The sequence below is a fragment of the Hibiscus syriacus genome, unplaced genomic scaffold (assembly GCF_006381635.1).
Source record: "Hibiscus syriacus cultivar Baekdansim isolate YM2019G1 unplaced genomic scaffold, ASM638163v2 tig00110330_pilon, whole genome shotgun sequence".
In the NCBI taxonomy this organism is placed as follows: Eukaryota; Viridiplantae; Streptophyta; class Magnoliopsida; order Malvales; family Malvaceae; genus Hibiscus; species Hibiscus syriacus.
Genome location: NW_024062686.1, coordinates 824844 through 849126, shown reverse-complemented (window position 1 = coordinate 849126; position 24283 = coordinate 824844). Strand labels below are relative to the sequence as shown.

The window sequence follows — 24283 nt, the reverse complement described above, 5'->3', positions numbered from 1 at the left end:
TTGAGAGTTATTTTTGAATAAATATTATTTTGTACTTACTCCATGTTAATATAAAAGTAAACTTTTTAAAAGTTTTAAAGAGTCAATTGACACCCTCGTTATATACCAGTTCTAGGGACGGACACATAAATTTAATTCAATGGTGCGAAGTTATATTAAAATTTTTAGAGATGCGAAGTTATAAAGTTTTAAGGATGTAAAATTAGATAATCAATAAAATATATAAAAACCCCTAAAATATAAGATAATTTAAAATTTCTAGGGTGCACCAGCATCTAGCACCTCTCGATCCATCCTGACAAGCTCGCCCATGAGCATGGCTTCTTCTTCTCACCCGCAAGGCAATGGCCATATGGAGAGTATAAGCAACTGGCTTTATTTGTTCAAGATGATTCTCCAGAATGGAAAACTTGCAAGCATTCTCCTAACAACTCTCTTCTCTTATATGATATTTTGTTAAAGAGTAATACAAGAGCTGTGGAAAAATTAATCTTCATTTCTTGACTTACCAATTACAATCTGTTTACATATATATATATATGAACCTTTTTAATCTAACTGCCTAACTAACTTAAAACTACTTGTAACAAACTATTAACAGGAAAACTGATTACAAACTCAACACTCCCCCCTCAAGTTGGATGTTGAAAAACATTTTCAACTCCTAACTTGGATAGTAGATAACCATGTTGCTGACTTCCCAAGGCCTTGGTCATGATGTCTGCAAGCTATTCATGTGTTGAAATATTTTCCGTTTGAATCATTCCTTCTTGTATCTTTTCTCTCACAAAATGACAATCAATTTCAATGTGCTTTGTCCTTTCATGATACACTGGATTAGCTGTTATTTGAAGTGCAGCTCTATTGTCACAGTAAAGTTTTGCAGGCTTCAAACCCTTTATGCTAAGCTCTGTAAGCAAACCTTGCAGCCAAACCAACTCAGAAGTGACCACTGCCATAGCTCTATATTCTGCTTCTGCCGAAGACCTTGCTACAACATTTTGTTTCTTTGATTTCCACGAAACCAATGAATCACCAATCTTAATGCAAAAACCTGTTACAGATTTTCTTGTCATCGGACATGATCCCCAATCTGAATCACAATAGGCTGAAAGTTGGCAAATCGAAGAGGATTTTAACAAGATTCCTTGTCCTGGTTCATTCTTGACATATTTAACTATTCTTAAAGCTGCCTCCATATGAGACCTCTTAGGTTGCTGCATAAATTGACTAAGAAGATTCACTGCATATGTAATATCAGGTCTTGTATATGTCAAGTAAATCAACCTCCCAATAAGTCTTTGATAAACTGACTTTTCAACAAGATTATGTTCATCTTCATTATCCTGCTGCACAATCTTATCATAGTCCAAAGTAGTCAACTTCAAATTCTGCTCCAGAGGAGTAATAGCAGGCTTTGCTTCCTCCAAACCAGTATCTTTGATTAACTGTAGTGCATACTTTCTTTGATTCAAAAGTATGCCTTCTTTTGACCTCAATACCTCTATTCCTAAGAAATATTTTAACTCCCCCAAATCCTTCATCTTAAAACGACTATTCAACATTTGCTTCAATTCATCAATCAATTCACTACTATCACCTGTGATTACCAAATCATCAACATAGACTAATAACAAGGCCATTTTACCTTGTTGTCTCTTGATGAACAATGAGTAGTCATACTTGCTTTGAACATAACCAGTCGAGACCAATGCCTCTGTTAATTTCAGATTCCACTGCCTGGAAGCTTGCTTGAGACCATACAATGATTTTTGCAGTCTACACACAATCCTTTCCCCCTGACTGTAAAAACCCTCAGGTAGTTGCATATAAATTTCCTCATAAAGATCTCCTTGCAGAAAAGCATTGAATACATCCATTTGCAATAATGGCCAATGAAGAATATAAGCAAGTGCTAAAATGGTTCGAATAGTTACCATCTTAACCACAGGAGAAAATGTGTCAACAAAATCAATTCCCTCATGTTGATTATAGCCTTTAGCAACCAATCGAGCTTTATATCTCTCAACCTCACCTGATGCTTTGTACTTAACTCTATAAACCCACTTACATCCAATAGGAATTTTTCCTGGTGGTAATGGAACAATGGACCAAGTTCTATTAGACTCAAATGCATGTATTTCTTCTTTCATAGCTTGAATCCAAAGTGGATCTTGAACAGCCTCAGAATAAGATTGAGGCTCAGAAATTTGAGATATGGAAGACAAGCATATTTGAGTGTGAATTGGTAAGTGAGAATAAGAAAGAGAACTGAAATTTGAAGAAGAGGATTGACAAGAGCAAACAAAGTTATTTAACCAAGTAAGAGGCTTAGATACTCTAGAGGATTTCCTAGAGGGAATAGGTGCACTTATTGAAGCAGAAGACTGAACTGAAGTCTGAGAGGTGTGTTCATCATTATCGGTACTCAATGCAGTAGGAGTAGTATGAAGAGAGCTAGAATGTTGAGGACTTGGAGTATTTAAAACTAGGAAATCATCATCATGAACAAGGGTAGAAGATGGGAAAAAGGTTGGATCAGAAATATAAAAGGAAGAAGATGGATGAAATGGAAACTGATTTTCATGGAACTTTACATCTTTACTAATGAATAGTTTTTTAGAGTCAAGATTAAACAGCAAATAACCTTTTTGGGTTGGAGAGTATCCCAAAAAGACAGAGGCAAAGGCTCGAACATCAAACTTATCATGAGGAGCAAGATTTGTTGTAAAACAGAGACACCCAAAAACTCTAAAGTGTTCATAAGAAGGAGGTTTATGATACAGTAATTCAAAAGGAGTTTTCCAACATAAGACTGAAGAAGGCAACCTATTGATAATATAGCAAGCAGCTAACACACATTCTCCCCAGAATTTAAAAGGGACCCGAGATTGAAAACGAAGAGCCCGAGCAACTTCTAAAAGATGCCTATGTTTACGTTCTGCAACCCCATTCTGTTGAGAAGTACGCACACAAGTACTTTGATGGATAATTCCCAAAGATACAAACAAGGGAGAACACTCAGAATTGAAAAATTCACGACCATTATCACTACGAACAATTTTAACTGAGAGAGAAAACTGATTCTTAACCATTAGGATAAAGGTTCGAAGACAGGAAACAACATCATTCTTAAGCTTCAATAAGTACACCCAAGACATCCTAGTATAGTCATCTACAATAGTTAAGAAAAACCGTTGACCAGCATGAGTAGAGATTCGATAAGGCCCCCACAAATCAATATGAATCAATGTAAATGGAGTGGTGGTCCTGGAATTGCTAACTGGAAATGGAAGTCTAGATTGTCTAGCTAAAGGACAGATAGAACAATATTGAACCGATTCATGATGCAAATTCTCATTATGAAACATAGGCAATTTTCTTAATTGAGAAACTGGAACATGTCCTAAACGAGCATGCCAAAGACTTGTTTTATTTGCATCAACAGATTTACAAGTATTGAGAAAAGTTTCAGAAGATGTACATGCATCAACAGAATGTTCTAAGGCAGAAATAGAAAAAACAGAATTTGATGGAAACCTGAGCATGTATAGACCTCTATATTCTTTACCAATCACCGTCATCATGCCATTGCAAAGATCCTGCAATATGCAAAGGTCAGGATAGAATAAAACAACACAGTTTAACTCATGAGCCAGTCTTGAAACAGAAATGAGATTATGAGTAAAGTGAGGCATATGAAGAACATTAGATAATTGAAGACCATTTGGGAGCCTAACAGAACCTATATGTGTGACAACAAAGGATTTGCCAGTAGGCAGCTGAACAAATTTAGGCATGGATGTACAGGGAACAGGATTGAGCATGCATTTTAAGTCTGACAAAATATGGTCAGTTGCTCCAGAATCCAGAATCCACTCAATTGGATTATAAGTAAGAGAACAGAATGTACCTGTCAGATTCACAAAGGAATCTGGACTGGAACTTTGAGCTGAAGATCGATTTAGAAGCCCCAGAAGCTGCTGATACTGTGCAGTTGTAAAAACTGGTGGAGCTGGAGTAGACACCTCACGATCAGAAGGAGTCACCATAGCAGCTTGGGAACCCTTCTTCTTGTTGAATTTAAAATCAGGAGGAAAGCCAATAAGGCGATAGCAATTCTTTTTTTTATGGCCCTTCACCTTACAATGATCACAGATGCCAGTAAAACGTCGACGGTTGCCAGAAGCATTGGAATACAGTGCTGTAGAGTCCAAGTGGGGGACAACGCCAGATAACTGAAGGCGATGAGATTCCTCCTGACTAATCATGGAATAGGCGCTATTGACCGAAGGTAAGGGCTGCATCAACAGGACTTGACTTCGAATGGCAGTGTACGAGTCATTCAGCCCCATGAGAAACTGGAACAATCTCTGTTGAGAAACATGGCGTGAACTGGATTGAGCATTTTCACATGTACAGCTCGAGTAAGGTACCAGTGTATCATACTCGTCCCACAGAAGTTTCAACCGTGAGAAATACGCAGAAATAGAAAGCTCGCCTTGGACCATCGTGGTAATCTCACGATGAAGAAAAAATATGCGGGAACCGTCGACCTTGTCAAAGCGCTCCATGAGATCAACCCAAACGAACTCTGCACTGGAGTCAAAAACAATTCCAGCAGATAAATCCTTGCTCACCGAATTGATGAGCCATGACAGCACAAGGGCGTTGCATCTGTCCCACTGTGCTTGAAGAGAGGGCTGAAAATCATTGCGACAGTAACCTTCATCGATGAACCCTAATTTGTTCTTGGCGAGAAGTGCAATTCGCATTGAGCGACTCCAGACGGTGTAGTTATCTGGTCCAGACAACTGATGCGAGATCAAGATCGTACCCGGAGTGTCCGAGGGATGGAGATATAGCGGGTGATTAAAGTCAAGAAGCGTTGATTCGTTCATCGGGGCTGTGGTGTGTGGCATCATGACAGATGCGATGATGAAGAAAGAGCAGAAAGGTAACCTACTTCAGGAATGAGGAAAAAGAAATGAAGCAATAGCAGACCCGAGAAGGAGAAAAGGCCCAGTGAAATTGGGCTAGCCTGATACCATGTTAAAGAGTAATACAAGAGCTGTGGAAAAATTAATCTTCATTTCTTGACTTACCAATTACAATCTGTTTACATATATATATATGAACCTTTTTAATCTAACTGCCTAACTAACTTAAAACTACTTGTAACAAACTATTAACAGGAAAACTGATTACAAACTCAACATATTTTGATTAAGTAAATTAGTTCACAGCAGGAAAACAAGAGTTGTAGGAAAATGTATTTTACTATCTTATTTCCCCATTTTTACAGGGAATTCCCAGAAAATCATTGAACTGACCAAATGTGATTGCAAAATATGAAATTTCCATGTAGTCATCTTTGATATATAGGAGTGCTTCAGAGATACAATAACCATTCAGCAGCAATGATCATCGTCAAATCTGAATATGAACTCTCTAGAGATCCTATAGGACATCTCTCGAAGCAGAAAAGTGGGAGAGAAATCGCAATCGCCATGTTCAAGGCCTAATAAGACGATGAGTAGTAGTAATCAGCTTATCGAAACCAAAACCAAGTTCAGTGAGAAGTTTGGATTAGCTCGACAACGTTGGCATAATGCTCGAAAAGGTGATAAAAGAACAAGATCATCGATTGAAGGCTTTTGAGAGAGCTAGCATTACATTTAAATCTGAGAACCCAATTTTCCTGCTTGTCATGCAACCATCAATTGAATTTCCACTCAATCCATTATGTCATATTAACATATTCGAAGATGGCAAAAAAACAATCCAATTCTATTGCTTGCGAAGCAGAAGTTTGATTTTAAAATTTTCATTTGTGCAGATCATAACAGCCAACTTTTAATATGTATGTATGTATGTATGCTGTTCAATCCAGTACAGCACACGAAGCTGTTAGAAATAAGCAAAATTTATGATTATTTTCATTTATATTGCTTACAAAATTGAAGGTTTTTTTTCCTTTTTTCAAACTTCTTTCGTGCAATGTGTACCATGCAACTTCGTTGAGAAACATTTGATGAGAGAGCACTGCTCCCTTGCAGCTAAAGTGGGAAAAGTTGGAAAGGCTATATTCATATCTAGAAAGTGGATGGGGTACTTTTGTAAGGGGTAACAATCTCCAAGTCGGTCGGCAATGTTTGTTCCTTTGAGCTAATAATTAGTATCGAAATTAAAACGTAGGTTAACGGTTGAGGGATCGATTTGTTATAAATCAATAACGTTAAGGATTAAATTGTTACTTTTAAGACATCAGTGGAAAAAAAGAAACTTACTCAAACTTAAGTGACCATTATGTAGTTTACCCTTGAATTTATCATTGCTTCTCGTTGAAACATAATGGAAAACGTTGGTTTTGTTCCAAACCAAAGCCTGTGGTTAATACAGTATCTTGGTCTATCCTCTATCTGTCCCGTTACTCTTTTTTCCTTAAACCCTAAACCCCCTCTCCTTATTAGCTACCAACGTCAAGATTTGGTGGGAAAATCGATAAAAAAAAACCCTACATTCCATCGTCCCCAATTTCTCATGCAATCCACTATTTACTGCAAACCTTCAACTGCTCATAATTTCCGATTCCCATGGAAATCCTCAAAAAACCCTGCTTGCCAAACCTGCAAAGTATCCTCAAAATCCCCGAGTTTGGCCAGTTCACTCAGATCCAAAATTACCTACGAGCTTGAAGGAGGTCTAAACAACGATGGGATTGAGTCATCAAATCCGACTAAGCTTCCGGTGGTGATACGGAGGTACGGAAAAGTTTCAAGGTACTTTTGGGATGGGAATCGTGTTTTGTTGCTTAGTGTTGACGGTGGCGGCAGCTCTGGGGGTTCATTTTGTTTCAATTTGGATAAGTTGGTCGAAGCTTCCAGCTTGGCTGTTAGGAACTTTTTTATTCCTAAGCAAGTTAGTGAAAATTATATCGGCTACGTAAAGTGGAAGTTTTTTCACAGGGTTTTTAGCTCTGCTCTTCAAGTTCTTGCTACTCAGGTAAATGTATTTTTTTTGTTTAAATTTTGAAGTTAATGTTTTGAGATCAATGGGCGAATGGGTTATAAATGTCTGGTGACTCATTTTAAATAGGAAAGAGTATCTTGGAAGGTACTAGGGGAAGAGCTGATGAATGGTTTATGCCATATTATATACATCGGGGTTTGACAGTTTGAAGGGAAAAAAAGTAATTATATTTTCCAGGAATTAGATATTGATTGCCATTTTCCATTGTTTAACTTATTTTTGGACAGAATGTGGTGAAAACAGGCAATGTTTCGGGCTATAGGAATTGGGTATTCTCGCTCACTTACATCAGCTGCTGCACTTAACTGGGTATTGAAGGATGGACTTGGACGACTAAGCAGGTGTATTTATACCGCTAGTTTGGCATCTGCTTTCGATACCAATTTGAAGGTAATAATTCCAGATATTGGGTTGCATTTTACATCTTATTCAGCTCGTACCTTTGTTATTATGATTCTTTGTTTCATTGATCACAGTTGTGCAGTTACTGCACTCTATTTTTCATATAATAATGGTGATGATTGTTCTGGTGACTGTAGAACTGTAAAATAAGAAATTTATTTTCTTATTTGTTGTCTTATCTCCTTTGAAGAGAGTTAGGTTTTCAACCTCCCTGCTTTTCACTTTGAGCATTGGAGTTGAACTGCTCACTCCTATATTTCCTCAGTACTTCTTGCTTCTTGCATCGTTGGCCAACATTGCAAAACAAATGAGTTTGGCGTGCTATATGGCAACCAGTGTAAGGATTCAGTTTTTATTTAGTGTATCATCTTTCTAACTTCATTTTTTAATCTTTGGAAGATTTTATCAGTCTTTTTAACTCCAATGCTCAGATGTCTTAATGTTTTCCACCCTATTCAAGCAGCCTCCCATTCATCGAAGCTTTGCAATAGCTGATAACCTTGCTGAAGTTTCTGCGAAGTCACAGGTTACAGTTATTCCTTCAAAATCATGGCATTATTGATACTTTTTGTTTGGGAAGTGCTCTGATCTTGGAATTGGTTTCAGATTCAATCAGTATGCTTTGATAACTTTGGTCTCATGCTTGCTGCTGTTCTGAATTTGTCTCTCAAGAACAATCAAAGGTTTATACTCTTTAGTATCGCTGCTGTTTTTTATCATGTTGCTCAAGAAAATGAAAGGTTTATACCTGTTTTGCAGTTTGCTATTTCTGGCATACTCATTTTGTAATGGCAATTTGATGCCATTGATTAGGCTGATGCTTGTCTAAAGGCTTATTTAATATGAACTGAGTTCCTACTACTGCAGAATATTTCAGTTAGCTATAGAAGTTAAGTTGGAGTCGGAATTTAGCTATCCTGTTTTTTTTTCTTTCCCTTTTTGGAAAAGCTTGAAATTTTCTTGATCTGTCAACTTAGTTTGTTGTCTAACTAAATGCTATACTGCTTTCTTGGTTCTGCTTATTTCGCTAGGCTACAAGCTGGACTACCTTTCATTATATACCCTATTTTCTCGGCAGTTGACCTCTTCGGAATATATCAGGGGCTCAAGTATGTCCATCTGCAAACCTTAACTAAGGTGGAGTATTTATTTCCAGTGCATTTTTCAGCTATCTCATGTTTTAGTTGTTACTCTGAAGAAACAAAAAAATTTGGCATGTCTTTGCTCATGATTTGGTATACGCCAACCCTATACAATATCCATTCCCTATAGCATGCAGATAGTTGAAATATGAGACAAGTTCTTTTGATTCTGGAAGTTGTCAATCTAAATTTCCATCTCAATTGTTCAGTTTCTTAATTGCTTCTCTTTTTCTTTTCCAACATTCAGGATAGAATAGAAATTATAATTGATACATGGATTTCATTTGGATATGTACCTTCACCTGAAGAAGTGAGTAAAGATGAAGAAATCAATTTTATGTGGACCAAAGGTAAAGTTTTTCATGGTTGTGCTTTGACTTTTAGTTTACCATTTACCTGAGCTGTTGTAGAACTAACCGTTAATTTATGGATGAAACATTTGGATTAGGCAAGGAGCCATGGCGCATCAGAATAGGGTGTTTGAATCCCAAGGGTCAATTACCCAAATTATCGGTGATGGCAATGCAGTCTGTAGGTAAAGAGGATTATTATTTCATATGCACGGAAATTTTCGACCAAGGATTAACAAGAGTTAGAGAGGTGCGTATAAAATGCAATCTTTACTAGCTTTCTCACTAAACTATGGTGCTTACATAAAATTATCATCTCTCTTATACCTTCTGTTTTTATGTTCATTTCTTCGTGAAACTCTAGCAAGGTATCCTTCTTTGTGTACGTGAAGGGGCTCGCACAGTTGATTTTATAATGGGATTGTTGCAGGTGAAACACTAAACCCTAATAACTATGCAAATATGAATTAGATTTCACACGTGTACACAAGCTTATGTTTATAGTTGCCAAGGTTAAGTTTGAGTCTAAATGTTTGTGGTGTTCCAGGCCTGCTATGTTCGGAAGGCCCTCCGTTCAAGTACGTGCAAAAGCATGATGAAGGCTAACGATCCCTCAGACTTGGTTATCAAAGAGTGGTTTAAACTGATCGACCATAGCAGGCAATATGTACAGCAAGATTTTGGTCCGATGAATGAACAAATGGTGGCTCAAGGTTGGGTAATAAAAAACATTTTATTGAACACAGAGGAGCAGACTCGATATAGTTACATGGATGACTGAAAATACATATTCTCCTCAGGTTGCTCTTCTCTAACCATTGAAGAGTTTTGGGGTTTGATTAGTTAGATTCTTTTTTCATTTAAGAAAAGCGAACGGCACAACCATTTTACATAATCCCATGTTTTGTTGTAATATTGAACAATTATCCTACTTTAATGTAAATGTAAATAGAAAGATGGACATTGTTGGCTATTGCTTTTGTTATCACTGTCGGTGATATATACAGTTCTATCAATTGAGATCTGTCTTTCATCAAAGAAATTTTCCTGGAATCTTGATGAGTAATGGAAAACACATTTTTTTATTAGTCTATATTCAGAATTTTTTAGTCAATTAACAATATACATGAACTCCGCTCTTATAGGGAGAACAATATTTCTTCTTATTATTAAGACTACTCAAATGAGTTTGCATAACATTAAACCAATTATCGGTGGTCTTTTAAGTTGTAGAACGTACAAGAAATTTTCTACACAGCTTTAATATACTTGAGGAGCCAAGTTTGGGTGATATAGACCCTACCAATCGTTGAATCGTGCATTTCCATCATATATTACAAATGAATGTAATGAAATGTGTACGTGGAAGAAGCTACACAAAGCAGTGTACAAGAATACACCTGGACTTGCTGTATAAGATATGGAGATTTACTATATATTCCATTACAACTTGTATGCTCGTACCTAATAAAGCACCATAGCATGACACCCAATGCAATGCTGAAAATGGCCTTGATGCATAATCTTACAGCTGCAAGGTAAGTAAGCGCAAATGTCCTCTCTTGTGCATTTACACGGCATAGTATGTACACTGACCTTTTGACCTGGAAATTAGACATCAATGAGAGAGAGAACTTGCTTCTGTGCTATAAAACGAGTGCTCGCTGAAGCTGAAGCTGAAGTTGGCTCTCTCTTCATTCCATTTTAGAATCTCCCTTGCATATTTAAGAGCAGAATCAACGCTGTTGGGTTCCAGTCCTTTCAAATGAGAAACATACAACTTCCGTCCGGTGAGTGAAGAATAAAGCCTCTTGAACTTGACAGCGATATAATGGAATGCTAGCTGTCCCGGGGTAGGATTATTGTTAATGCTGTTGCTATTTGTATTCGTACGATAACGACTGATCAGGGGGTGAAAATCATCAAACCACTCACACCGAGTCAATGGAACCCTTTCTATCTTTTCCTCAAACACATCGAGCTTGTTCAATATTAGAAGGAAGTCCATCTGATCAAATGTTGGATGAGTAACGATGGTTTCAAAGAATTTCCTGCTCAGCAGCATCTTATTAGTCCCATCTGCAGAGAACTGGTCATAGTCACTCAAGGCAACACAAAAGATGACCATTCCAACATCTTCAAACATCTCTAGCCACTTGCAATTTTCTCCAAAGCCTCTTGCTAGCACTCTGATTAATTGGTACCTGGGAAGCAGTTTGAAACTTTAAGGATAAAATACATTCGACTATAACCTAATGTGTTTTGAAATGAGCAACACAGATCACCATAGAGTACGCTGTTTTAACAAGTAATTTAAGTACCAATAGGCTGATCACAAACAGTAAGAACCACAGCCGCACAAAATGCAGAACTTCATTCGAAAAGGCACATGCTTAATATTGGCACCTACCTTAGTAAGGAATCATGCTGATCAGCAGTGTCAATATTTTCATCAGGTGAAGACTGGGGAAACGAAAAGTTGACACAAGCCAGACCATTTGATGAAGTAACACCTTCAGCATAGAGGATATCTAAATCTGAAGGTTCATAGTCTGTTTTCAATATCTCAAAAACCTGGAGAAAATTTTAAAAAAAAAGTATAAGAGAGAAATTAAGACAAGCACTGGTTGTAGAGGCAATACTGGCACAAAAGTTAAAAACAGAAAATTCAGTGCCATACAAACAACCATTAGTACTAGTTGAGATTGCTCGACAGATCTGTGTCAAGAACGATGACAGGTCACCCAACATTATGGACTGGCCTAAATGTTCTTATTAAAAAAAATGGACTGGTCTAAATAGAAGGCAAGTTTATTGCTAAATGAGCCAAATTAGGGAACTCCTACGTCTGATTATTAAGGGCATAAGAACCTCAAAAGACAAGAATATGTCATTATCCACTAGCCTGGTGAAGCTTGTCTGTGGACCATGCAAGGTTCTTTGTTGAACTCTATGATTTCTTCAGAAGAATTAAGCCTAGTGTTGCACAGACCCTTCACTTACTAGTAGCACACTTATAGCACGACATCCTCACAACACATCGGTGTTACTGCTTTTATCTGTTCATTAGGCAAACAAAACCTTACAGCGTATATGCTTCACGGTGAAACACAAGCATGTCAGCAACTCCTTTAAAGCCAATTAATGTTTTTGTCTGACCACATTCTGAGGGTATGATTCTTCATTAAAGCAAATTCTCAGAGAATCGAGTTTCATCAAGGAAATCAGTTATAGGTGACAAGCGGAAGAAGTATTCGAGTAACCTTCAGAATTCAGATACGTAAATCTAGTGATATATAAATCAATTCTCTCCGAGAAGTTACAACAAATTTAAACAAGAACTTCTGTATCAAGCATAATCTTACCCGCTCCAGGTAATAGCTAGCAACACTGGGCAGCATTACCAATTCACTTCTCCTGTTGTAAGTTTCCTGGATAGCTGTGTGCTTCCACAACTCCTCGACTAATGGAGCATATTCACGAGTAGCAGCTGGAAATATGACTTCCAAATTGCCAGACACCATAGTCTTCAGAAGAAAGTCAGAGAACGATTTGAGCCTCGGACCAATGGAATAGACATTTTTTCTATCAGCATCATCACTACTTCCTGCTAAAAATTATGAAAAGAAAATAATTAGATGATTCAAAAAGAAATACTACCAATCAATTCATTATGCCCATGCCGGATATGAAATGCTAAAATGCCCTTCGAAAAATTACATAAGTGGGGAAATCTTAAGGCTTGAATCCTTAAAGATACCCAATATATAAAGAAACAACTAAAAAGAAATAGTCAATCAACAGCATAAACATTGTCATATTTGAATGAGGGTAAATAGGATGATTTGGAGAATAAATCAACATGCAGCCTCACCTTCAGGTTCAATGTCCTTGGAACTTCTCCCTTTCCTCATTTCAGCCAAACACTCTTCCTCAAAACGTTCACGGCCTTCAAGAAGCATGCCAAGATAACCATAGACATTGGTTTGGATTTTCAACTTAATATTTTCACGCTCATCCTCTGAGAATGGCACATTTTTATAAAGAATCTTTGCCTGAAACAATCCATTCATTTGAAAGATCAATTGACTAATCAATTATTCTTGTTTCTACTGTCCATTCCATCTTTAAGCAGCTATCTTACATTAGCACATAAACATAAGAAAACAATAATTAGTTGAATGCAGGCTAAATGGTAAACAGAAACACTGAAGTCAAGGATTCATGAAAATTCGGGAATAATTCCTATGCTCATAGTTACAAATCTAGATTTTGCTTTCATCGTGAACTTGATAATATTATAACACACTAAACTAAGAGTCTATTCGCACTATTATCTCTGTGAACTATGGTGTACCAACCATTCAAATATTTAAACTTTATAGAATCATTAGAGGATTATAGCAAGTTGAATAAATTTGATTGATGCAATTAAATATCTTTCTTAAACCAACATGTATCTCATTCAGTAAAAGAAACTGTGAGGCTTTTACACAAGCGGTTTTTAGTGAAGAAAAACTATCTGCACATGAGTAGAACCAGAAAGCAAGGGAAGTTAATGTGTGATTCCAAATCATTATTTACCTGCTTAAATATGGTAGTTGACCCAGATCCAGGAGATCCGACCAAAAGAATCTTCTGCAATGTACGCTGCTCAAGATAGTCAGGAACAGATCTGCTATTCATGCTGTTTAGCGACTCTCCACATGAATTTGAAGATTTAGAAGGAACAGGCAGTGATAATACAGCACAGACAAGCTTCGTTCCCGCCTAAGTTAAATTTGAACAATAAATGAATGCTTAATACAAGTATCTCATCCAAAAAAATATGGCAAAGGGCACACAGAAACATGCATATATTACATACCTTTCCCCATATATATCCTTTTGTATTTTTTTGTCCCTCTTCTAGGTATGAACCGTCCTCATTCACCCAAAAGTGTGGGTTGCCCGCAACTTGAACTCCTGCCAACTACAATGTTCACCAAAGCAGTCATCGACAATCTTGCAAAATAATGAACATCTTAACAACAGTACATGTTAAGAAATTTAAACCTGCAACATCCGAAGTTCAACTTTTGTGATTTCTCGACCATTTATGAAAACTTCAGTGTTTCCGTTGCTAGCATCTGGCCTGATAGGACCACCAACATTTAGATGGGGACTAATTATCTTTGAAGGTTTCTGTCCTTCCTGTCAATTGCACAAGAATCATCAGTTTCTCTAACAATAAAATGAATTATAGCAAAGAATAATGACGTCAATCAAAGATTGCATATTCACCTTTCCCCAAAGACCAGATACTTTATCATACCAATAGTTTCCCGGCTTTAGCGTCTTGGGTGGGTTAGGGCAACTCTGCAATATAGCCAGCTCCTCGTAACAAAGGGGTTGCCCATTCACACAAATATACTCAGGAGGCAGCTGATTTGCCTCACACAACTTTTCTGCCTTCAGTATCTGTCTTACCTCCAAATCATTAAGAAAACGTTTAAGCATTCGAGAACACTTTCCCAAACCCCCGCGTTTTGACTCATCAATTGGAAATCCAATACAAGTAACACATTTCCTTCCTTCAGGCATAGACCCCATAGCTCTAAGCACGCAATTATTACAATACTTGGCATCACAAACAATACAAACCTCCTTTTCTGTAAACCTATTCCCCTTAAAACATCGATAACATGACCCTTTCTTCCCTTTTGTCTGTGGCTGTCTTTTAACTCTAACAATCTGAGCTTGCACCTCATCTTGACTAAATTCCTCATCAAGTCCATCATCAGATTCAATATCTCGAAAAGTAACAACCTGAGGTCTCCTAACATCACCATTGGACTCATTATTACAGTCCCCGGTCTTAAGAGAAGAAACTCGTGAAGACGGGTAATCTAAACTCAAAACAGACTCGTTAGAACCCCAATCAGGTTGATTCAAATCATCATCAATTGAAATCCTAGCTAGCGACGAGCTTCCTCTCGGTTTATCAGGGCTATCACAAGAATCAAGCTTACTCCAATGTTCATTACTAACAGAACAAGCTACTAAACGCCTCGAAGAACTATCACTATTGTTACTCAATTCAGCTAACTCCCCAGACTCGTAACTACTCAACTCCCCAGATAACAAACAGTTATTAGTATCCGCAGAAACCCTTTCTTGAAAAGCAATAACCGAAGTTGGTGAAACAGTGGGTTGAAGAAGCAATTCCTTAGAAAACCTGTTACGATCTGGCGCTAAAATAGGGGGTACAACCGGTATGTGGACTTCAGTATTGGAAAGTGGTACCTTTGAAACGACGGCAGCAACTGGGATTTTCTCGACGTTGATTGGAACAGCTCGTGGAAGATCGTAGGTTACCGGAGGGCCGATGTATTCCACCGCGAAAGAGTACTGTTGGCCGTCTTCATCACTCTCTACGCTTGGCAAAACTATAGCTTCTTTGGGTGGCATTTTCTGGGTGTTCGGAGATCAGACAAAAGGGAGAAGAATAATTGTTCAAATTCGTGGAAGGAGAGGGTAAAGGGTAAAGGTAATGTAAGGTAAGAGATTGTGTGGGAAAATGACAGCAAACCAAGAAAAGAAACCGGGGATTTTACTGGGATTGGCTTAGAATTGGAATCTAGATTATTTTTATTTAAATCGTTTCAAGTTTTGTAAAAGGAGAGCATGTGGGGTATGAGCTTGGGAAGAACTTTTGTCTTTTTAGGTGAGAGGGGACCAACTTGCGTTCTGCTGTATTGGAATTGGAGCGAAAGCATCCATGGCGGAATTTGGATTTCACTGTGGATTTTTCCTTTTTCCTTTTCCTTTTCCTTTTCCGATGGATACCCTTTCTTTTTCGATTTATTCATTTGCTTTAAATGATTGAATTCATTTGCACTGTTCATTTAAATTCAAAAATATTATATAAAATCAGATATTCACTCAACCAACTCGAGAAAATGGAAAGAAAAAAAATGAGTTGCTGTAGAATGTTCTTGTGGCTTAGACGAGGGAATTAAAATTTAAGAAAGAAAAAAGAAAACCCAAGTTGCTTTTACCAAGCTTTCATGCTTTGATTCCAAGAGCTGTAGATGGGTTGTGCTAAAGATGCTCTTTTTGAACTGAAGTTTGGGACTTTGGTAGAAGGAAACGATCTTTGAATCCGGCAGGACAATTTAAATACCTAAGTATCCAGTTGAAGTTAACAATACAAATCTAAGTAGATTAGGCCATAATCTGAGATCGAGTAAAGACTCGAGCCCCGAGGACCGCTTACTAAAGGGCGGCTATTCTGATGAATCGGTGTCGATGGGGCTTTGTGCTGGTGGAGTTTGGTCCGTTATCCGCCAAAGCTTGACAGACTTATCTAGGCTACCACTGTAAAGAATCCACTGGTTTTCACTGGAAGTTGATTCATGATCCTTTTCGATTGCCAAGCACTTAACAGGACCGTTATGGCCCGTTAATCTTGTCAACAAGAAATGCTGGTTCCCACATCTTTTCCATACCAAAATCGTCTTATCAGCCGATCCGGTGATGAGAAGATCTCCGGCTGTTACCAAACAAAGAATGGCCAATTTATGGCCTCTGAAAGCACCGCCATGGGAGATATTATTTTCACAGTCCCAAAAGTTAACCACCCCATCCGACGACCCACAGTAAATAAATTTACCATCAGGGCTCAACGCTAATGATGTAATGGCGTATTCTTGTTTGAACAATGACCGGGACAGTAAATGGCTGGTCCCTTTCCCTTCTATCTCTCGTCTCCATACCTTCACCGATCCATCAGCTGAACCTGTAAACACTAAGCCATCACACCCTGCAACAATGGAGTTAACCGCATCGTCGTGAGCTCGAACCGATTCCAAGCATCTCCAATCCGAGATTCTCCAAACTTTGAATGTCTTATCCCAAGAGCCCGAGTAAAGCAACGTCTTGTCTTCGTTGAGACACAAGCAAGATATAGCATCCGAATGTTTCTGCCAAAGACCGCTACGACAGCCCTTCACTTCAGAAAAGCCCGTGGGTACAAAGGAGCTTTTAAAATAATCTTTCAAAGTCGGCAACGTCCCAACTCGTCTATGAATTCTTGTGTTCCTGCTCGAAACCCTCCAAACTCGGATCTTTCCGTCTCGATGGCCCGTAAAGACCTTCTCTCCGGCAATGACGATGGCTTTCACCAACCCACCGTATGATGTAAACCCACCATGCGCCTTTTGTTTCAGCCAGACCCTAATGTTTTTGCTATCGGAGCCGGTATACAACAAGTCCCCGGAGACCGCCAAGGAATATGCATGCCCTTCTTCACGTACCAATGAGCCTATCAACTCTTTAGCGGGAGTTGCATTAGCTTCATCAACAGAAGAACATAGAGTATTATTGGCTGCGAAAGATGTCCATGGTGATTTTCTGAAGGAAGATGGTGATGAACCACTAGAAAAACTTGCCAATGAAGAAAAATCTTGGTTGCTGAAAGAAGAGTTAATCGACGTCGGGAGACCGTCTTTGGAATCTTCTTCACCGGAGATCGAATTCTTTAGCCTGGCAACCTTTTGGCCGGCGGCGGAGCCTGTTTCTTCAAACAAAACGTTGAAACCACCCCGTTTCTTAAACCTAATGGTTTCCATGCTAAATAAGCACGCGAAAATGAAAAGATAAACAACCCAGTGGAAGGGTAAACCATATAACAAAGAAATTTCAAGATGGAGGAGAAAAAGAAACGAGGGAAGGCAAGAAAAATTCAGCATTTGCCTTACCTCCCCTCCAAAAAGAAAGGACGAAAGTGAAACTACGAAGCCTCGCAAGTACGAAGCAATAAAGAATGTCATTTTTCTTCCTTTTTGCATGGAAGATTTGATGAATGTTCCGTTGAGATTGTTTCTATTTTTGGATATTAAATTCAACGGCTTGTCCAAAAGTTAATATGGTTTTTATTTTTCAAACAAAATTATTGGAGAACAGACCATGTAGTTTTTTCTTTGGTAAGGTTTGAGATTGTGGTTACGAAAGTTTGTAGGGAATAAGTTTCAGCATTTGGAGTTGGACATTATCAGTATTTTTCAAGTAAAAAATTCCAAAAAAATGGGGGAATGTTGATTTTACTAAATAAGTCGATATACATTTTGATATCTAAACATTTTTTGAAAACTCAAACTGACTTTGTTACAGTCGTTTACAGCTTTCGCGTAACCCGGAAATTGAAAGGGCACAACTAAGGCGAAGTACTTGGTTGGAGTTCTTTAAAACCAAAGATGACCTTGGAACCTGCATTTTCCTTTTCTTCAAGAACTCCATGGAACTCTGTAAGCATTGAGGAGGTGGTATGTGGTTCAAAATAACAGGTTCTAGCCTGCAGATAATAACGCAGAAGCTTAGTTATTATCTTTCAAAAGCCTTAATGCAACTGCTGCTTCTGTTATATCAAGGAAGGAAAAAATATTGCTTTTTGTTAACGAGGGAAGTAAATCCTCACCCTGAGTTTTTCTTTTTCTTTCCCGGAGTGGGATCTGCCTCAGCCTTCTCATCCTCGGAGTCGGATAAGAAAACTTGTCTGCAAAATGAACATGTTTCCTTAAACTCGAACTACAGATACAGAAGTATAGACGGATGGATGGATGCATAGATATTCATACTTTTCACGAGACGCGAGCATTTCTACAACGTTGGTAGGAAGCATCCCCTTCTACACAGGGATTCCTCATCAGTTTCTACATATTGATCGTTTTCAGTTTTCGCAGATTGACGTTGTGTTTTCCTTTGACCCCAAAGTCTGCGACGTTCTTTTCCCTCACGAATAACTCTGTATAAAGTAGAGCAGATTAAGCTCTATTAAAAGTAAAAGTTTTTGCATTTAAGTAAAACTTGATGTAATCAAAAGATCACATGTTAATTACAAAGCAGGAATGACATAGGCACTCAATTCAATACCAACACTTTTCCGTATGTTATTCATTAGATTCATTTTTTCCCCATAGTCATGGAGTTAATAACTAAAACCTCTTCTCAGCAAATCAATCATTTGTCTTGCTGCTCCTTTCAAAAAACAAAACTTTCGTACCAACTCTACGATAACACCCAAATGAGCTAATACACAACCACAAATCATAGCAAGCATATGACTACTGCACTTTCAAGAAAATTTCACAAACCATGGGGAGCTCGATAAAACCCTAAACCACAGATAACTCAGAGTCATCATATCTAAACTCTGAAGTCCTTTACTTCATAATTAAAGCAATTATTGTCTTCAAAATATAGTTGTTATGAAAAGAACGAACCTTACCATAACCACGATACCGTAAAACTGGCTAATCAATCAACCTTACCAAGCTTTGATGCTAATTAATAAGTTCAATATGTACGCAATCAACAAAACACTTAAATTTAACCAACTATTTACTTGAAAGGGATACCAAGGCATCAATGTCTTAGCCGCCTTAGACACAGTTTAAACATACCCATAGCTACAAATTCTTCATCTCTTTGCTTTTAGTCAGTCAACAAGGGGGGAAACCCCAATTAGCAAACTAATTTTACGCAAATTTAAAAAAAAATCTTAAAAAAAAAGAATACAAATAGTAAAATAATCAATTAACTACCTGGCCTTGTTTGTGCGCGTGCGTGTGTTTGTGTGTTTTCCCCTCTCAACTTCTAGGGTTTAAGGAACTCCAATTTAAAATCATAAAATATTGCGACTCAAAATGGAGAGGCCCAAGCTGTTATAGGCTTGGACCGAAAGTTCATGAGCCTATTTCTAATAAGTTTCTCTTGATATTTTTTCACCTATTTTTCCATTTTCATAAAACGATTGGGGTTGATTGACATTGTTTATTGTTGTGAGCTATATCATATATATTTTATAATAATTGAGTTATACAAAATATTTTTATACTATTATATTTGTAGTATAAATACTAGTATATTCTATAATTTATGTTATTAATTCTCCATCCTCTCCCTTTTTATTTTTTTTTATAGTTTCTGCCATTTTCTATAGATCAAATCAACTTCTTTGATTTTCTTTAGTCAATGACGGTACCGATTTTGATACTAGTTACCGATCGCGGTTTGTCTTTTCTCTTTTTTTTTTTAGTTTTTTAATAAGGATAATTATGTCTTTGTGACACGTTTATATCTGTCTTTGTGGCTTGTTTTTCTCTGTCTTTTGATAGTTTTCGGTCGCTTGATTGTTGTTTTCGCTTATCTTTTTTCATCAGAGTTAGATTTGACATCGCCACAACTGATCAAGATGGCGTTTATTTAACCAACAATCAATTGGTCTAGTGGGATGAATCACTAGGTCATTTAAGCAAGGTCAGAGGTTCGAATCCTGGCATTTGCGAATGGAGCAAACTGGGTTAGGAGGGTCGCCCTTGCATTTGCAGTACACGATCTAGATTAGTCGGTCAATAGATCGGATACTAGTGATTAATTCAAAAAAAAAGATGCCGCTTATTTCTTTCCATGATTATTTTCTCTGCTTTGGATCCTCGGATTGACTTGGATACGCGTTTTGCATTCGTGAATAATTTTTTCACGTCACTCGACTCTGATTTACGATTTTTCGGTGGTCTTTCAGTAGCTTCATCCCCTTTTGTGGTTCGTTTGCCGATATAGTAAGATTTGTTCATAACTTTATTTTGTCCGAGCTTTTTGGTTAGGTTTTTTTAACATTTTCCTTCTTTGGTCATTGTGTGATCTTGGTGGCTAGTTTTTGTGTCAATAGTGATAGGAAAATCTCCTAATTATATATTAGTTTACGGTTATGCTTGTAAATTTTCATTGTAATTTTGGATATTTTCTATTTTTAATAAAACTATCGGCTTTCTATCAAAAAATTAATTATTTTTAGAAATTATTACCAAGGATTATCAAAAGTGTCATGTGATGTGTTTTAATTGATAAAAAATGAAAAGTACTAAAAATGAGATAATAAATTTAATTTTTGATAGAAATTTTTAAAAAAGTAAGAGATAATTCTATAAAAAAAGTATATTTTAAGATAAACTTAGAGCCTAATCATTTTTTTCGCAACCAAGGCTTGGTACGAGCTTATCTATAGTGGTCTCTGCCAAGGGAAAACATCATCTCAGGCATCCCTTTCTTAAGGAAATAGTTTGGGTCCATCAAAACCAATCCTTGCACAAAAGGTTTAGATTTTACAAGTGACCATGTGCAATTCCTTGGCGTTATACAAGACGTTAATCTCCTCAAAATAGACGTTGCTCTGGCTCTGTCAATAAATCATGCCAATGTCATTCTTTTTAGACCATTTCATAGTTCCACCCCACCCCCAAATCCTCTTACTGCTTTGCAAAGAAAATTATAAGAGTCGCCCATGGATGTTGATACAAGTGACTGAGATTCAAGAATTTGAGCTTGTAAATCTTACCATTGTCATTATTGGATTATAAATTCATATATAAATCCCAATTGGATTTTAGATATACACTAACCTTGGACTATGTCAAGAATTAGAGACCGATTGTTTCCTTGTAAGTTTAAAATAATATAATTTAATAATATTCACTTGTCCTTGTGTTAGGTCAATTTGCATACAAATTACAATTTGTCCCAAGCAACATACACAAAGTGTTGAAATATTATTCGCCATGCATGCAACTCCTTAAGATTTCTGGTATGTGGAAATTAATTCTAATACCAGTTGCTGCTTGAAGAGGCTTCTGAAACTGAGACCAGAGATGCATCAATTACTGACTTCAGGAGTTGCTACTGCCAATACCATCTGGGATTCAATCCGTGAAAAGAGACTTACGGTCCCTTGGCAGAAACTGTTATGGTTTCCCCTGCATATCCCAAAACACAGTCTTATTACCTGGATGGCTTTCCTCGATAAACTTCATACCAAGGTTAGATTACAACGTATGGGGCTGATTAATGACTCTTTATGCGTTTTCTGTAAAGTTGATCTGGAATCCAAAGACCATCTTTTCCTTAATTGTCCTACTATTGTTTTCCTCTGGGACTCTATTTTCTCTTTATCTGGTATGAAATTTTCTGTCTTCTCTTGGGATAATTTCTTGACTCGGGCTAGCTCCAACTGGAAAGGCAAATCCTTGCTCTCTTTGGTTATGAAGCTGGCCATGAATGCTCTGGTTTACTTGCTATGGGAGGAAAGGAACAAAAGATTGTTCCAAGGTTGATCTAGGTCTGTTGAAGACTTACTTAAGGCTATCAAAGACATTGTTAGTCTTCATTTAAGGGGCAGAATTTTTAATAGAATTGGTAGTGTGAATATTATTCTCTGTAATCATTGGAATATAATTGATCATTGATTCTTTTTGTATGTATCGAACTATTTCTGACTCTGATTGTATTTTGTAGCAAACTCTTCTATTTAGATAATAAAAACTTATCCGAAACAAAACAAAAAAAAAAAAAGACACTTTCACGAGTTCGGCTAGACCCCTCCCCAGTCAAATTTTGCTGCTCTTTTTAGATTTGATTACTTACTCCTATAGTAATTCACGCTCACATCAAATTCAAAACGTCTGAACTTTCACTTTTATTTCCATATACATACTAAAAGTAGAATTAAGCATTATCATTTTATATTATAAAAAGTTTAACAATAGTGTTTGTTCGAATTTTTTAAAATTATTGATAACATATATATATATCTTATAGATATAATTATTCGAATTTATAATCTTTAAGGTCTCTATTGCATAGATCACTCAGTGGGTTTGATTTGATTTAATTTTAAATATAATTTTTGCATTATTATTTTCTTGTTTAGAGTAAATCATCCTCTTCACCACTAAATATTTTGTTAGGACAAAATCAAAGGGTTTAGGTAAAAAAATATATAATCCATGGATATATTGGTGTGTTAAACAGGTCACACGACACTAAAGTATTTTTGAGATTCTTGAGATTTTAATATTGTTTTGAATAATAAGTTAGTTATATTATATGTAGTCATAAGTCTAGTGTGAATATTTAATAATGTTGAGTCGTTTTAGTTAAAGACTTATGAATATTTGATTATGTTGTCACACCTTGAATTTAGAGTTAGAAGTTTTAGAGACAAATTGCAATTGATTAAGGGAAATTCAAGTTATGGGAGGCTAAATTGGAAGTAAACTAAGATTTAAAGGACTTACTTGAAATAAAATATGAAGTTTGAAGATTCAATTGTACATGAATAATGTTAATGGAGGATGAAATTGAATAATTTGAAATCTAAAAAACCAAATTTGGAAGAATAGGGACTAAAGTGAACACGAAATATAACTATGGGCTATATTTGTGAACCCTAGAAAGTCCATGATCATGCCATAAAATCATACCATAAAGCCAAGGCAAACATGAGCCTGCTAGAGCTTTGACATGTACCCCAGGCCTGCATCGTTTTCCCTCAACCCAATTGAAGCTGTTATGTGATGAGAGGCATGAAACCGATAGCCAATAAACTTAGGCTTGACCTAGTTGAACCAGAGCTAGATGGATCGTTGACCAAACGTAAGATTTAACATGTGATTTACTTTTTTTCGGTTGCCCTTCGGTAAGGCTTCGCTCTTATTAATATGGACTAACCCGGGTTGCACACCTGAATTTAGTGTGTGAGTCTTCCAGCGAGGATTTTCTGCATACACAATGACTTGAACCTGAAACCTAACTTAAGTAATATCAAATTGCTTAAGCGATATCAAGTTGTTTACCATTCAAACATGAGATCTTGCTTAAACGAAATCAAATTACTTTGGTGGGTGAGTCTCTCCGTTGGTTTTTTTTCTCATTAAAATTAGTCTATCAAAATTTTCACAGGACCTACTTTGATTAATCGATTTTTTTTCTTTTAACACAGTTAAAAAAATAATACAACTAAGATAACTTTTAAAATTTAAGACATTAGAATATTTCAAAAATAACTTTAAGGGATAATTTGATAAAAAAAATAATATAGTTTAAAGAGAAAGGAGCCTTTGAGACTAAACAAAACGCAAGTTTAAGAGAAAAGAAAAGTTTTTGTCGACCCTTCATAACTTTAAATTGTAACCCAATATTTTTAATTTGAAAAAAAAAAGTCATTAAAAATCCATTTTAGGATCTAAAGGGGAAAAGAGTGCCCACATAATATATTAACCAGGATCAATATCATAAGTTACAGTAGAGACAATAATCTCGAGATAAATCGAGTCAAAAAAACAACACACTTCCTCATCTAAATGCCCAAGAGACTAACTCATGGGCCACCTTATTACAAATATGCAGGGCAAAATTAACTTTGAAAGATATATGGGTCTGCAAAATGGATTGAGTTTCAGCCAGATGAAATCCTAAAGTGGACAAATCTACCACATGATCACGAGATAGTTTATTAGTCACCATTATTGAATCAGTCTCAAA

General features: G+C 36.8%; 4 protein-coding genes and 1 pseudogene across 5 annotated transcripts; 2 read left to right on the top strand and 3 right to left on the bottom strand.

Moving 5' to 3' along the window:
• Positions 1 to 6543: 6543 nt before the first annotated feature.
• On the top strand, positions 6544 to 9897 carry LOC120118970 (protein root UVB sensitive 4-like). The gene is made up of 10 exons (XM_039138882.1): positions 6544 to 7005; positions 7276 to 7422; positions 7625 to 7771; positions 7898 to 7960; positions 8041 to 8117; positions 8466 to 8571; positions 8824 to 8926; positions 9025 to 9176; positions 9291 to 9356; positions 9474 to 9897. Exons 1-10 carry the CDS (start codon positions 6544 to 6546, stop codon positions 9705 to 9707), a joined length of 1557 nt encoding a protein of 518 aa, XP_038994813.1. The 3' UTR covers positions 9708 to 9897.
• A 522-nt stretch (positions 9898 to 10419) lies between these two features.
• LOC120118969 (extra-large guanine nucleotide-binding protein 1-like) lies at positions 10420 to 15656 on the bottom strand. Of its 2 annotated transcripts, none has more exons than XM_039138880.1 (8): positions 14210 to 15656; positions 13982 to 14119; positions 13794 to 13898; positions 13511 to 13696; positions 12801 to 12981; positions 12292 to 12536; positions 11337 to 11500; positions 10420 to 11130 (listed from the first exon to the last, which is right to left on the bottom strand). In XM_039138880.1, the coding sequence occupies exons 1-8, from the start codon at positions 15374 to 15376 to the stop codon at positions 10545 to 10547; spliced, it is 2772 nt and encodes a 923-aa protein (XP_038994811.1). In that variant the 5' UTR covers positions 15377 to 15656; the 3' UTR covers positions 10420 to 10544. The 2 variants fall into 2 exon arrangements, with proteins under 2 accessions (XP_038994811.1, XP_038994812.1); XM_039138881.1 differs by having other exon boundaries at positions 12292 to 12533.
• Positions 15657 to 15961: 305 nt separating this feature from the next.
• LOC120119072 lies at positions 15962 to 17602 on the bottom strand (annotated as a pseudogene).
• Positions 17603 to 18049: 447 nt separating this feature from the next.
• On the bottom strand, positions 18050 to 18602 carry LOC120118971. Its single transcript, XM_039138883.1, has 3 exons — positions 18544 to 18602; positions 18384 to 18461; positions 18050 to 18260 (listed from the first exon to the last, which is right to left on the bottom strand). Exons 1-3 carry the CDS (start codon positions 18585 to 18587, stop codon positions 18074 to 18076), a joined length of 309 nt encoding a protein of 102 aa, XP_038994814.1. The 5' UTR covers positions 18588 to 18602; the 3' UTR covers positions 18050 to 18073.
• Positions 18603 to 21612: 3010 nt separating this feature from the next.
• Positions 21613 to 22074, top strand: LOC120119071. Its single transcript, XM_039138967.1, has one exon. The coding sequence runs from the start codon at positions 21613 to 21615 to the stop codon at positions 22072 to 22074; it is 462 nt and encodes a 153-aa protein (XP_038994898.1).
• The last annotated feature ends 2209 nt before the right edge of the window (positions 22075 to 24283 follow it).

Coding starts and splice junctions, on each gene's coding strand:
- LOC120118970 (XM_039138882.1), top strand. CDS start 6,544: ATGCAATCCACTATTTACTGCAAACCTTCAACTGCTCATAATTTCCGA. Junction 7,006..7,275: donor TTCAAGTTCTTGCTACTCAG/GTAAATGTATTT, acceptor TGGTGAAAACAG/GCAATGTTTCGGGCTATAGG. Junction 7,423..7,624: donor CTTTCGATACCAATTTGAAG/GTAATAATTCCA, acceptor TCTCCTTTGAAG/AGAGTTAGGTTTTCAACCTC.
- LOC120118969 (XM_039138880.1), bottom strand. CDS start 15,376: ATGCCACCCAAAGAAGCTATAGTTTTGCCAAGCGTAGAGAGTGATGAA. Junction 12,537..12,800: donor CAAGGACATTGAACCTGAAG/GTGAGGCTGCAT, acceptor CATAATTTTTAG/CAGGAAGTAGTGATGATGCT. Junction 11,131..11,336: donor CAGCATGATTCCTTACTAAG/GTAGGTGCCAAT, acceptor ACTGCTTCCCAG/GTACCAATTAATCAGAGTGC.
- LOC120118971 (XM_039138883.1), bottom strand. CDS start 18,587: ATGCTTCCTACCAACGTTGTAGAAATGCTCGCGTCTCGTGAAAA. Junction 18,462..18,543: donor ATGCTCGCGTCTCGTGAAAA/GTATGAATATCT, acceptor TTCATTTTGCAG/ACAAGTTTTCTTATCCGACT. Junction 18,261..18,383: donor AAGAAAAAGAAAAACTCAGG/GTGAGGATTTAC, acceptor TATTATCTGCAG/GCTAGAACCTGTTATTTTGA.
- LOC120119071 (XM_039138967.1), top strand. CDS start 21,613: ATGCATCAATTACTGACTTCAGGAGTTGCTACTGCCAATACCATCTGG.